The following is a 15,143-nucleotide window of genomic DNA, read 5'->3' as shown; positions in this document are numbered from 1 at the left end:
CGAAAGCAACTCAATTACACTTCATATCATATGTACAATTGATCCACATTACTTTCATACTTAGTATTCATCATTAATTTGAAACTTGGATTTACTTTCATGAATTGTAAACGAGATTTTACTTATCTTTTTATCTAGTCAAGTGAGCTTCACCAATAAAAAATCTTGTTCTCAGTGTTTCCCTTAAACTATAAGAATATTTTCTATCATTACATTCCTTAAAAATTTACATGCTTATTCTTGAGATTTTACATATTTAAAATTAAACTTCACAAGAGTATGCACCATGTAAATTTATTTACATGTTCATGTTTCAATACATCATAGCCTCTTGTATGATGTCACGCTTGTTTATTTTAACATCCGTGCACAATTCAATATTAAAAAGTGTTCCCTTTCATCTTCTTTATTTTTGGCCAAAAGGCTTTAAGCCTTCTCTTACGCTTTTTTTTTAATATTTTATATTATTACAAATCCACCCCCCGCCCCCACACACACTTTATTCTCATGAACATGTAAATAAAATTTTGTAAATAAATAATGTATTAGAAATTGGTATAGAAAGGTTTTGAGTTTGTTATAACTGCATTTTATATTCTTCAAAATCTTTTCTCCCTCAAATCTTTTGACCTTTTTTCACCTCCCTTCTATTGCCACCAACCTCCTCTCCTTTTCTTCTTTATTTTATTTTATTTTTTGTGTTTAAATCTTCACTCAAACCCCTTGTTTTCTCTCATGTGTTTTCTTACATATGGTTTCTCCACTTGTTATTTGAGAAGAGGTGCTAGAAAGAAGAGTGTTTCTTCCTTTTTCTTTCTTTTCTATTTTTCCATTAGCTCTCTTCCATCAGCCCTCTTTTTTATCCTAGGTTCGATGGGGTCCCCCCCCACTTTTTTTGTTTTGTTTTGTTTTTATGCCTTACTTGTTAATGCCTTTTCAATTTAGTCCTCCCATCCTTTGTCTTTCCCATATTAGGCCCTAATTTCTCCTTACTTATTTATATGTGTTTCATACTTTATGGTAAAGCTTCGTATTTTACTACTAAGTTTCTTTTTTATTTACTTAATTTCATGCTTTCATTTTCTAGGGGGCTTACAAAATTCATGATCTATAAAAAACGATAAGATATCTCTATCCTACTTGTATTAGTTTTTTTTTTAAATAGATTCAAAAAAATAACTAATAGAATATCTGTAGTTGCTCCTTAAATACCATAAAAGTACTAGAAAAAAATTGTTAGAGAATGTTTGTTGTGGACATCGATTCAAGGTCTAGTTAAAAAAGGATAGATTATTGAATTATTGCATCACCAAATCAACTCATAGTTAATTAGATTGATTTAAATCAATATTTATTTATCAGTGTCATTTTAATTTTTTTGAAAAATATATATATTATTGATTTGATCAAGTTTGAATAAGGTTTAATCACGTCACAAATCAACCCATTTAATCAATCGAGTTTAGTCAAATCAATTTCTTTTTTAGTTTAAATTAAAACTTAATTAAGGTTAAATTCTAAATCACAAAATTTCTAGACTAATCTGCTAGACAGGGTTGGGTTTAATAATAATGCACATGTTATTCGATATTAGAGCTGATGGTTTTTTTTTTTTGTTTATCCATTACTTGCTCATGTCTTTTCAATTTAATCCTTTTATTCTTTGTCTTTTCCATATTAGCTATTAATTTCTCCTTACTTGCTTATGTGTGTTTCATATTTTATGCTAAAACTTTGTATTTTACTATGGGGTTTCTTTTTTATTTACTTAATTTCAAGCATTTATTTTCTAAGGGCTTACAAAATTCATGATCCATAAAAAATAATAAGAATATTTCTATTCTACTTGTATTGTTTTTTTAAATGGATTTAAAAGAATAACTAATAAAATATTTTTATCTTACATGTATCGTTTTTTAAATAGTTGTGCGCACACCGGTTCAAGATTTAATTCAAAAGGAATAAATTATTAAATTATTGCATCACCAAATCAACTCATAGATAATTAGATTGATTTAAATCAATATTTTTTATCAGTGTCATTTTATTTTTTGTAAAAAATTATTTATTATTGATTTGATTAAGTTTAAACAATGTTTGATCATGTCATAAATCAACTCATTAAATCAATTGAGTTTAGTTAACTCAATTACTTTTTCAGTTTAAATTGAAACTTAATTCATGTCAAATTCTAGATCATAAATTTTCTAGATTAACCCGCTAGGCAGGTTTGGGTATAATAATAATACACATAATATTCAATAACGAATTTATGATGAAAACATAACTATGATATTTTTTTTATTAAATTTCTTCCTCTAGATAGCTAATAAATATTTATTTAGAGTAAAAACAAAATAGTGAAAACATATTCCCTATGGGCTAGAAAAAGCTATTCAAAGCACTTATTTTTCATGTTTTCTTCATTAAGTAAATTTTAAACCAAAATCAAGGATTTAATATTTTAAACTTTTATCTGAAGCAAGATTTTAACTCCAATAAATAAATATAACTTAACAGTTAAAATCAAGAATTAAATTAATTTATTTAAGGAATTCTTAGCCATTGCTGAACAATCAAAGCCACCCTTTCTTGAGCATGGTGTTTTCTTTGCTAGGTGTATCATTAGTTGATTAAAGTCCAGCCATTTTTATGTAGTTGCTCATATCCCATATTAGAAGCTGGAAGAAAAGAAGCTGGTTAGCCATGGCCAGAGTGCTTCTAAAAAACACAACCTATCAAGTTGTGAAAACTTCAAACTAATTTGAGCTTTAAATTACTATAATAAAAAAGAATTAGTGGATTTTTTTATTTATTATCAATAACTCAAATACATTTTTAATTTTCAACAACATAAATCTAACTAAATTTATAAATTTTATATTTTTTTTAAACATTAAAAGTTGATTATATTTATAATTAAAAACATGTTAATTATTGCAGTTAACTGCTTAACTGACCATAATAACAAATAAAACCCAGCTAAAAATCAATAAAATTTTAACAATTAATTGTTATTATAGCTTGTATTGCTAAAACACTCTATTAAATCATGACATCAACAACTCTCTATGCTTATTCCTTTGCACAAGTGGATGCCATTCATGGAAAAAGATAAGAAAATTTTACCTAGCACATACCTCCCCAAAAATCCCATTAAAAAAAGAATAATCCAAACAATAAATTCATCTCTATCACTAAATTCATAACCCTAACACATAAATAGCATCTAATCACATCTTCTAGGCTCCACCATCCACTAAAACAAATAAAACTCCCATTTCCTAAATAAAATAGGTAAATAGAGGCCTCATGCCTCTCCATTTCAAACTTTTTGCCTTCCTCCTTGCACTAAATTAATTTTAGTGTTGGTATTTGGGTTTAATATTATACTGTATAATATATTTTTAAAATATTTAATTTTAAAATATGTTAAATAATTTTTTAATTTTTAACATGGTATATTAAAATAATTAAAATAAATATTAATTTAATATTTTTTCAAGTAAAATACACTTAAAAACAAAAATCGCTGTGCTCTCGTATTCTAAAAAAACGAAACCTATTTCGGAGCTTGATTATTCATAACTATTTTTCAAGTAAAATACGATTTTTTTTTAAATACAATGCGAATACTAAATTAAAAAAATATCAAATCATTTTTTTTTTTTTTTTACAAAAACTCACCGACCTCTCTTTGTATGGTCTATTCTTTTCTGTATGCAATAAATATAACAATTAAAAAAACATATACTAATGTTAATCGATCGTTGTCTCCTTCTGTCCAGGGTTTCTCTCTTCCTTGCTTTCTAATCCAAAGAGAACTTATAGCTTAATTAGCTTGAATCATTATCGTAGGCTAAGCAGTACCCAGTTCTTCACTGTACAGAAACAAATCCTTCTCTCAACAAAAAAACTTTTAAAAGGGTTTTTAGAATTTAGTGCTTTTCTTTTGTGAGATTTGGATTTTGTTTGGATTAGGGGTTTTGAAGTTTTCAGTTTTTGTGGGTTTAAAGATTTTTTAAAAAAAAAACCCAGAAGAAAGTGTAGATGATGATGGATGGGGGTAATATGGAACAAGCTCCCAAGATTGGAGATAACTCCACAGGTTTGTTTTCGTTGTTTTTATTTATTTATTTATTTTGTAAAGATCTGTTTTGTTTCTTTTTGTGTTTGTTTCTCGAGAAAATAGGATAAAACATCATGGGATTTTGTCTAAATGGTCTGTTTAAGTTGTTTGGTTTTGTGGGTCAAAGTTAAAAAATTGTAGGTTAGCTTTGTATTTGTGTAAGATTTTTTTTTGGGTGTGTGATGGGATCTGCTTTGTTTTGAGCTTAGTAGAATTTAATGGGTATATTTGAAGTTAAATCGAACAATTGTTTTAGCTTTAAATAGTTGAGTTGGTCCTTGATTCTTCAAATTCTATTGTTGCTTTTGATGTTAATGACTGATATGGTAACGTTTCTTGTCATTTTTTAGTCAAAATTAGCTTCAAAGCCGAGCTTAGTGTAAATCGTAACTGCGTTCTCGTTTAAGCACTTGCCATCTATTTGTGTGGTGCGATTTTGGTTTTGTAACGTGAGTTTAGCTTCTCTAGACATGGAGCGGGTGCCATTGCACTTGGAATTGACCTGGTTTTCTCTCTTGGATTTTTTTTTTTTGTGGGCAGAAGGTGCTGTATTTGATGCATCTCAATATGCATTCTTTGGTAAAGATCATGTTGAGGAAGTTGAGTTAGGTGGGTTGGAGGATGACGAGGAGTTGCCTGCTGCTGATTTTGAAGAGGAAGAGTTTCTCTTTGATAGACAAGAGGTTCCATCCTCCCTTCATCTTGAAATCTTCTATCCTTTTTATTTGATTCTTTGATTTACATGGAAATGGAATTTTTTTGGTTCTTAGGAACGTTTACATGTTTTTTTTTAGAAGAATTAGGGGAGCGCGCTATTTTGTTGTGGATATGTAGGTCTGCCAAATTGGTGTAAATTTTTGTTTTTGTTGTTTTTCCTGTGAATAAAAGAAGAATTTTGTTAAAGAGAGAAATGAATGTAGCACATCTTTAGGGTTATTTTGGTGTAGCAGATCTTCTAACTCATTGAGGAGATTGCTTCAGAGAGGATGCTTGAACTAAGTGGTTTGTCAATTTCGTTATGCGTGCTCTGCTGTCTTTTTTTCTTTTCTCTTGTGAAAGAACCTGAGTGAACTATGAAAGGTGGTTCATAAGATAAGAATGAGGATCTTCTATGGTGTATCAAGTGTCACTCTTTGTACTTTGGCAGCATTTGAAATTACCAATGCAGTATCAACAAAGGGGGTCATCAATATTAGGATTCTAAGTTCTGTTGAGTGCTTTGTCTAATATCACTCATTTTGAACAGGTCCCTCAACTATCAATCTTTAAATCCTCCAATGTCTTAGAGTCCTGACATTTAACACTTCCGGTCTTCCATTGAACTTTTGTTATGCCACTGTTCAAACAGTGAGGCATCTTGTGCAATTGCTGCACCTCATACCGGCAGCAGTTGTTGAAATTGTGAAATGGTATACCACATTACTATTGGGAACATGACCAAATACTATATGAGAAGATTTGGTAGTTGAGGGATGTGATTCGAATTGGATAATGATTGAGGGGCTGCAGGTACAAACAATCCTATTTTCTTGGTGACCCTTCTTTTAGAATTTGGAGGCAGGGGGGACGTGTTCTTCAGTATTGGGTCCTAAACTCTAGAATAATGTGTGAATTTGTATTGATTTGTATAAATTGGCTGTTATATCTGTCTCAAAAGCAGTAGCTAGTCTGTTGGTGCCACTAACTGTTCCTTTCTTATTTGCAGGGTGAGGTTTTACGATCTCTATCTGACATTGATGATCTTGCAATTACATTTTCAAAGGTCAGCCTCCTACTTAGTCATGCTATTGTGTATGCTATGAATTACATTTTCAAAGGTCAGCCTCCTACTTAGTCATGCTATTGTGTATGTTATGAAGGTTGTATATAATATGATCTTTATTTGATAAGGTTGCATCAGAGAATATCTTTAATATATCATTCTTTTCATGTCCGCATGTGCAAACGTGTGTAACAAGCAGGAAGAAAGCCATCTGTATTCATGTATCGAGGGCCTTTTGACTGTTGAAGCAAACAAATAGGCTGGATATTTAGGCATGTTTTATGTAGGATTTGAGTTTGCAACAATGTAGTTAATATGTCCTTAAACCGCTTCTGATTTTGACAAGTGAGAACTTGCTTTTTGCATGCGATTCTTTTTTCATTCTATCTCCTTGCAAATTAGTCCACATGTTTGAGAATCTATCTTCAGGAGAATTTCCTATGACGGGTCAGTTTTTATTTTAGTACCACACAACATCAGTTTATATATGGTATCTCCAAACAACCTGCCTCCATCCAGAGAGGAGAAAGGGAGAGCAATTGGAAAACTTGTTTTACTTCTGAACAAATTTGCTTATTAGTAATATCTTCTGTGAAGGAAAGTTGAAATGCTTTGCGTTTACTTGAATTTTTTATGCTTTGATACTTCAACAATGTGGAGAATCTCGTCTTCTAGAAGATGGTTTGAGTTTAAATAAAGCAAATGACAGTGATGTTAGTTTTCAGTTGTTGGGCCTTAGCTCTGTTTGGTAAAGGAGTAGGTGTAGGTGTAATTGGTGCATATTGTAACCAATTTGGAAAAAGATGGGAAAGAAAAAGTAACCAAGTTTGTTTACTTTGGGTCTAATTGGCATGTAGCACGTATGCAGGCTGTTTTTTATCTTTTCATCAGTGTTAGAAGTATCTCAAAATACTAAATTATGATGGGTTTGCTTAATTGGGTATGCTTGCTTGCTCTTTTTTTGCAGTTGAACAAGGGTGTCAATGGACCGAGAAGCACTGGGATAATTGGTGATAGGGGCTCCAGAGAAAGTAAGTATTCCCTTGTATAATTTACTTTATTAATGTGAAATTTATTAATGTGAAATTTATTAATCAATCCATGAACTTATAGTGGTATTTTTTTTTCCCAGTGGCACCCATTTATTTTTTTTGGTGTGCTGTTCTTCGTTCCAATGCCTTATCACTTTATCATGATATGATTGTTGCTAAAGTCAAGTGATTTACATTTTTTGGGTTAATGCTGCACATGGTTGAGAATCATACTAGTGGGATATCATAAAGTTCTAGGGAAATTGGGATACCTTATTGTGACTCTATTCCGGCAAACTAGTGTCTTCAATTACAACCAAGATATTAATGTCAAATGTATGACAGTTTGAACATCAGAATAGAGACAGTGTTGGTAATATCTTGTTCCAGATGGAAATTCATTGCAATAAGAAATAGATATTTACCAATGCCACTTTTTACTAAAAAGAAATGTAACTGGTATTCATTCTAGTTCTACATGAATGTTTATGGCAGATATTTTTAATTGGCAAAGATTGTTATACTTTGTGATTTTTTTTACTTGAGTTCCTTCAGTCTTATCAATTGCATTTAAATTTAATGATAGACTAGGTAAATGCAGTTCAAAGTTAGCCCAAAAAGGGCATAGGTTTACTTGTTGGGCAAGTTGGAATTCTGCACTTGGCAGAACAGAATCAATATGCTTGACATTTGTTCTGCATTGATATTTCGAAATTCTTTATTATGATGATGCACTTGCACCTTTTTTTTAATCCGTGTTCAATAGTGTAGTGAATTATAAAAAAAACAAAAAAAAAGGCAATTTTTCCAACTTTGGATCTGTGAAAAATGAATATAAATGAAATATCTGTGATAAAACCTTCCAGGTTCATCTGCTGCTGAATGGGCACAGGGAGAGGATTTTCCAAATTGGTCTGACCAGCAGCTACTTGACCAAGATGGCGTTGAAGATGGCACAAGATGGTCGTCGCAGCCATATTCTTCTACTGCTCGCCTTGCAGAATCAAAGCATCTATACCGAACTTCTTCATACCCTGAGCAGCAGCAGCAGCACCACCACCACCACCACCAACACTACTCTAGTGAACCTATTCTTGTGCCAAAATCTTCTTACACTTCAAATCCTCCCCTGGGCGGCCAATCTCCACAGTCCTCACCAAACCGCAGTCATCTAAATATTCAATATCTTGCTGGTGGCCACCAAATAGCATTACCCCCCTTCTCTAATTCCCATCTTCCATTGAGCAGCTTACATCATGGATCACCACATTACGGTGGGAATTTGCCTCAATTCAGTTCTGGTCTTCCTGCTAATAGCCGGCCACCTAGCCAATGGGTCAACCATGCAGGCTTATATCCTGGAGATCATCCCAACCGCTTGACCAATATGTTGCAACCGCCATTATCTCATCAGAATGGGATCATGCCTCCACAGTTGATCCCACAACTTCAGCCACAACAGCATAGGTTGCACCCCCCAGTTCATTCATCATCGGGCCATTTATTGGGCATGCAATCTCAAGTGTTCAATCCTCATCTCTCTTTATCCCCTCCAATGACGAACAACTTTGACACAATGCTTGGTCTGACCGATAGAGATCAAAGACCAAAATCAGTTCAGAAAGTTAGACCAATGGTGCGTTATCCTCAACAAGGCTTTGATGTCAATGGTCAGAAGTTTGATATTGGCTTGCCTCAATTCAGATCCAAGTATATGACTACTGATGAAATTGAAACTATTCTCAGAATGCAGCTAGCTGCAACACAGAGTAATGACCCATACATGGATGATTATTATCACCAGGCTTGCCTTTCAAAAAAAACAGCTGGGGCAAAGCTCAGACATCATTTCTGCCCAATTCACTTGAGGGATCTTCCTCCCCGAGCACGAGCTAATGCTGAGCCGCATGCTTTTCTCCAGGTCGATGCTCTTGGGAGAATTCCGTTCTCTTCGATTCGCAGGCCTCGTCCTCTTCTTGAAGTTGAACCTCCAAATTCTACTGGTGGTGGTAATACTGAGCAGAATGCTGCTGAGAAGCCCCTAGAACAGGAGCCAATGCTTGCAGCTAGAGTCACAATTGAAGATGGTCTTTGCCTTCTTCTTGATGTAGATGATATTGATCGTTTTCTAGAATTCAATCAGTTCCATGAGGTTGGAACCCAGTTGAGACGCAGGAGGCAGGCCTTGTTGGAAGGGCTGGCAGCTTCCATGCAATTGGTTGACCCTCTCGGCAAGAATGGCCACACAGTTGGACTTGCTCCCAAGGATGATTTTGTGTTCTTGTGTTTAGTATCTCTTCCCAAGGGACGGAAGCTCCTTGCAAGGTACCTTCAACTTATTTTTCTGGGTGGCAATCTCATGCGGATTGTCTGCATGGCCATTTTTCGTCATTTAAGGTTTTTGTTTGGAGGTCTCCTGTTTGATAATGGAGTTGCAGAAACCACAAATGAACTTGCAAGGGCTGTATCATCATGTGTTCGTCGCATGGATCTTTGTTCCCTCAGTGCCTGTCTTGCTGCAGTGGTTTGCTCCTCAGAGCAGCCGCCCCTTCGCCCCCTTGGAAGCTCAGCTGGAAATGGGGCTTCCCTCATATTATTGTCTGTGTTGGAGAGAGCAACTGAACTATTAAATGATCTTCATGATTCTAGCGACTACAATGTGACTAATGGGGCACTTTGGAAGGCCTCATTTGATGAGTTTTTTAGCCTGCTTATTAAATATTGCATAAATAAATACGATGGTATTATGCAGTCTTCTCTGTCAGATTCAGATCCAGCTGAATCTATTAAGAGGGAACTACCTATGGAGCTCTTGCGTGCAATTGTTCCCCTCACTAATGACTACCAGAAAAAGCTGTTATATGATCTTTCCCAGCGTTCCTTAGTTGGTCAGGATGATGGTAATGGTGGTGACATCAATTCTGAAGTGGTACCAAGTTAATATGAAACTACATGAAAGTCTGATACCAGGTCACTGAGAAACACAGTTCTGTACAAGTGAATATAGCTCAGAGATATTGTTGGACCAGCAATTTCTTAAGGATGCATTTAATTTGTTCTCCCACCACAGCTAATTCAGAATACACGAACTAAATGAAGCAGAGGCTTTGGGATCAATCTGTCATGAGAGTCAGCTTAGCTTTTTGGATTTAGTTTTATTTTTTTGTCATTTCTGCTCAATTCCATGCTACTGCCTTGACAAAGCTTGTACATGGCCTCTCCAGTGTTGTGGTAGAATTCTGTTGGGTTTTTGTCATTTTTCCAGTCCTTTTAGTTCCTTTTTGTCTCAAGAGCCTATTTTGATGCTCTTTTTCTGGATATGGAGATGTAGTGGGGTAGTTTGTACAGGGTTTGCAAAGAGGTTTCCCACTTTCCTGTACTATTTGTTATCAAGGAGGTGGGGTGGATGTGATTTTCATGTTCTGGTAGGGGCTATATGACATCCTTGTGTAGTAAATGGCAATAAAGCCAAGCAGATGCTGATGGTTGTCGAATAAGGCGGCGCGCGATGGAGTTTGAGTTTTTCAAGTAATTACCAAGTTTGCCTGTAACAATGGATGGTTGCCCGTCAGTTGTTTCCCTCATAACAATCATTTAAATTGCATTAATGCTATACAGTATGTGTTTCGTCTATTCCCTTACAATTATTCTACTGTGCTATGTTTGATATTTATGGAGATGATTTTTTTTTCCTCTTTTTTTGAGCCATTGCTGATCTATGTTTTCTGTCAATCGTTGCTGACCAACGTATGTGTATGAACATTATTGTATTAGGTGATGATGAATCTTTTGGTCTCAGGACGTGTACAGTGTGGTTATTTTTCACTGCTCTGGTTTTGGAAAAGAATAGATGGAGAAACCTTTGGATGATTTGGATTCTATGTAACAGCTTGTGCTGATAACTGTGGATTAGTTTGCAATAGCTTTGAATAGAGAAGAGAGTGAAAAGTGCAGGTGTCTTTGTAACTTATGGCATTCTATTCGCTTGGACCTTAGATTTTGTTATTGAACTTGAAGAAAACCCTATAAATTTGCGATGAGCAATGCTCCCTTGAACTAGATGCAGCCATGTTTCCAGGAACAAGTTCGAGTTAGGTAATTCATGCAATGGCGTGGGCGTCTGCGTATTACTGGTTCCACTCTACCTAAGAACCTACCATGTGCATATTAAATCCTCCCAAGGGTGGGGGCATTGTCTTTCCACCACTTGAAAATGAAAAGGGTTTTGAATTGGACTCGCTCATACTTGGATTAATTAGCACCAAATTATTTCTGCTGTTACAGACAGATGATCATCTAAATCTTATAGGGTAAAATTATGGACTCAAATGCTTGTCGTAAAAAACTTCATGTCTTCAACATTCATGTAACGTTTGATTACTATTTCAAAATAGAAAAGGATAGACGAGACAATGAGGATTGAAAAGATAAGTCTCACGTCCTTCAAGGTTACTATTTCCAAATAGAAGAGCTGAGAGACGATGAGGATTGAAAAGATATGTCTCATGTCCTTCAAATTCACTCCAAAACTGTAGAAGAAATAGATTTATTTTATGTTTTCTATGCTGAATTCGTCTTGTCAAAGAAGTGGAATTCCAAGAAAACGGGGACATTCAATTATTTTGCAATGAAAAATTGTGTTGGTGTAGCGCTGAAGGAGAAGTCTATGCAAGGCTGGATACTACTCGTTCTTCATTCAAATTCCACTCAAACATATTGCTTTCAAATAAGGTAAGGCTTAAAGCATGATTTGTCATAATTGCTTCATGCAAAATCCCTCTATGTTTTTTTTTCTCGTCAAATCTTTCTATCAGTGAAGCTAGTTTTTTCTTTTGTGAACAATTTACCTTTAAATTTATTCCATCTTTAAAACACTACTTTACCTTATGCCATTATAACAGGTTCGAGAATAATATAAAGCTTTTTTCGGATGTCACTCAATAATCTAAGTTTCTGGATTAGGATGTTTTCTTATATGATATCAAAATTTTAATGGCCCGGCGATTGATAGTGTTCAAATCTGAATTATGATGCTGGGAAGAGAGGCGAATGTAATTGGGTTAAGGTTTGGTGTTGTGACGATAACCATTTAACTACTTGCTTGCTTATGTTAATATTTCCCTTCTGGACTGCAGAAGAACATTACATTACAAGAATTAAATATGACAACAACTAAAAGGATTGCCTAAAAAAATGGACAGAGGAAGAAGTGGGGAATCTCATCTCAAATTCCCCGAAGACCCTTCTTCAAACACTAAGAGACAGCTAACTCTTACGGATGAAGTAGCACAGTGAACACATAATGAGAACAAAACAGGATCTGCATGAAACTACACCTTCTTAACTGACTGTCCACCAGTGATCAAATTGAAGACATTTCTTCCGTATCCAGACTGCAGAATGCTAAGATGCGGCTTCAGGCGCGACAAAAGTTTGTGGTAGAGTGGACTGCCTGATTTCTTGGTGACTTTCAGTGCTTTCTGGATCACATAATTACCAAATTCATCTTTAGCAACACGCAATAGCGTGTTGGTGTTGCTTAGAAAATTTTCAATTATCCTACTCTTCCACTCTGTATCCAAGCATTTTTCGACTATATGACTGCCTCCTTTCTGCAAGGATATGGTTTCATAATGGCCTATGAGGAGATGACATACGTTTTGGGTGAATAAAGGAATATTGAGTGATATGACCTTCTGAATCACATAGTTCCCTTCCGGATCCTGCGACAGGAATACTGCATTTCTAGATAGCATATTCAGGAGCCGATATCTTTGCAGACCTTGGATGGTGTTAATGACCCTGATTAAGGCTATGGATCCTTCATGGTCTATTGCTAAATCAAGACACCATGTGATGGCTGCTTCATATAATGCCTTGTTATCTTCAGCTCTCAGGTGGTTTAAGCACTCCGATACAACATACGAACCTATCCGATTGGTCATGATCAGAAGAAACGCAGCACACAGATTGTTGGTCACGAACGAAATCAAATGTGATCTCCGGAGTATTCTAATGACCTTCTTTATCAAGTTCGAACCGTGTGTGTGGAATGTCAATGTAATAAAAATCGACAAGTCTTTGGTTATCTCATATGTAATCAATCTCAACTGTTGATGATTCAATGAATCAATTAGCTCAGAAACGACATGCCATCCATGTTGATTAAGCATCAGCTCGATAAAAATGGGGATTCCTCTTGATGACAAGTCCAAAACTTTCTTGCATATCTGACGTGTAATCTCTGGGTCCCTCAAACTCAATAAACCGTGAAGTGTTCTTGAACCCTCTTTGTCTAAACAATAGTTGACAAATCTATCTCCTTGAAGCAGACAAATAAAGTTCCTTACGTTGTTAAGCTTTTCTTGATTCCTCACCACACTGTAATCACTTAGTCCTGTGTTACCAGCACTACTTGCTCCCTTATCGACGACAGAAGTACCACTCGGAGAGTTTAAAATAGGAACATAACTCCTGGCCCCGGACTGCAATCTTGAACCATGCAAATCCCATCCATCATCGCCCAAACTGTTTGATCCCCAGATAGTTCCAGGAAACAGTGGCGGTGGAACTAGAGTCGAATTCGCAAACCCAGCCTGATACCGTGGTAACCTATTAATCCTGGTTTCTTGAATTCCTTGTAAAGAACCACCATTAGCAGCCAAAAGGCAGTTCCTTGGAGAAAAGCAACGATGGTTTTTTGTGTCAGTTCTCCCTTCTGTCAAGGAAAGATTGGCGACAGAAAGCATAAGGTTTTCGACAGAAGGACCTGAAGACGCAGAAGAAGACATTGAGTTATCAGAAGAACCTGAAGATGTCTCCATCGAAAAAGAGAATACCGAAAAGAATACAATAATTAGATCACAAAGAAACACAAATAAGAATAAACAAGCCTCTCCTGGTTTTATAGAGCGGCATGGTAGAGGAGAGTGCATTATTCCTTGTTGGTTTAGGATTCCTCGTTTGTAAAGAAGAGTACTTCTTTGCGTGGGAGAAAAGCAACGATGGTTTTTTGTGTCAGTTCTCCCTTCTGTCAAGGAAAGATTGGCGACAGAAAGCATAAGGTTTTCGACAGAAGGACCTGAAGACGCAGAAGAAGACATTGAGTTATCAGAAGAACCTGAAGATGTCTCCATCGAAAAAGAGGATACCGAAAAGAATACAAGAATTAGATCACAAAGAAACACAAATATGAATAAACAAGCCTCCCCTGGTTTTATAGAGCGGCATAGTAGAGGAGAGTGCATTATTCCTTGGTGGTTTAGGATTCCTTGTTTGTAAAGAAGAGTACTTCTTTGCGTGTGTGTCAAGGGAAGGGTTTTATTTCTTGTGGAACTATGATTCCGAATTTGGAAAGGATAAGCTGCTAATCTCTAGGATTTGGTTTCTGCTAAACTAGCTGATAAAGCCGTAAGAGAAATTAAATCATATACAATCAGTTTAAACTCTATAAATTAATATTTTTGAGACCTAATTGTGATATTATTTAAATTTCAAAACTGACCCGTACCGGACCGAATAAAAATATTATTTAATCAAGGCTATTAATTTATTAAGCTCATACGACATATATATATATATATATATATATATATATATATATATTAACTTAACAGGCATGTTTGCTTCTTGAGTTTAGATTTTCACAGACCCGTACCGGACCAAATAAAAATATTATTTAATCAAGGGTATTAATTTATTAAGCTCATATATATATATATATATGCTCTATTAACTTAACAGACATGTTTGCTTCTTGAGTTTAGATTTTCATATGATAGATAACTAAATATATCTACTAAACATTCCAGATGACCTAATTTTAACAAATCCATATCACGTAGCTCATATTCTGCATAATCTCCTGCATTAGATTTAGGTATTTGTATGAGATCGAAGCACACAACGGCTTGATTTGTCTACGTGAGACTGATTCAAGAGCTTGGCATAAACCTAGTATGTGCATGTTGAATCCTGTCACAGGTGATTGCATTATTCTCCTACCACTTGTATAGAAAATGGGTTGTGAATTATGTTCACTTCGATCTACCCCCAAAAGAAATCAATTTAAGGCTGTTTGATTTTACCATGAATTGGGAACTGGAAATCTTGCTAATATTCTTAAAATGGGCTGTGAATAATGTTCACTTCGATCTATCAACAAAAGCTATATCTTTACATGCATTTGTTCGTGGATCTTTTCACTGGCTCAAGTTTAATT

The 15,143-nt window shown here is 35.0% G+C and overlaps 2 protein-coding genes across 3 annotated transcripts; one reads left to right on the top strand and one right to left on the bottom strand.

The window, feature by feature from the left end:
- The first annotated feature begins 3,770 nt into the window (after positions 1 to 3,770).
- On the top strand, positions 3,771 to 10,624 carry LOC105135096 (protein PAT1 homolog 1-like). Of its 2 annotated transcripts, none has more exons than XM_011039808.1 (5): positions 3,771 to 4,108; positions 4,673 to 4,812; positions 5,835 to 5,891; positions 6,859 to 6,922; positions 7,789 to 10,624. In XM_011039808.1, exons 1-5 carry the CDS (start codon positions 4,051 to 4,053, stop codon positions 9,861 to 9,863), a joined length of 2,394 nt encoding a protein of 797 aa, XP_011038110.1. In that variant the 5' UTR covers positions 3,771 to 4,050; the 3' UTR covers positions 9,864 to 10,624. The 2 variants fall into 2 exon arrangements, with proteins under 2 accessions (XP_011038110.1, XP_011038109.1); XM_011039807.1 differs by having other exon boundaries at positions 4,670 to 4,812.
- A 1,628-nt stretch (positions 10,625 to 12,252) lies between these two features.
- LOC105135111 (pumilio homolog 12-like) lies at positions 12,253 to 13,746 on the bottom strand. Its single transcript, XM_011039824.1, has one exon. It carries the CDS (start codon positions 13,744 to 13,746, stop codon positions 12,253 to 12,255), a length of 1,494 nt encoding a protein of 497 aa, XP_011038126.1.
- Between the last annotated feature and the right edge of the window lie 1,397 nt (positions 13,747 to 15,143).

The sequence above is a fragment of the Populus euphratica genome, unplaced genomic scaffold (genome assembly GCF_000495115.2).
Source record: "Populus euphratica unplaced genomic scaffold, PopEup_1.0 scaffold172.1, whole genome shotgun sequence".
Taxonomy (NCBI): Eukaryota; Viridiplantae; Streptophyta; class Magnoliopsida; order Malpighiales; family Salicaceae; genus Populus; species Populus euphratica.
This window is presented reverse-complemented; position numbering and strand designations above follow the sequence as displayed.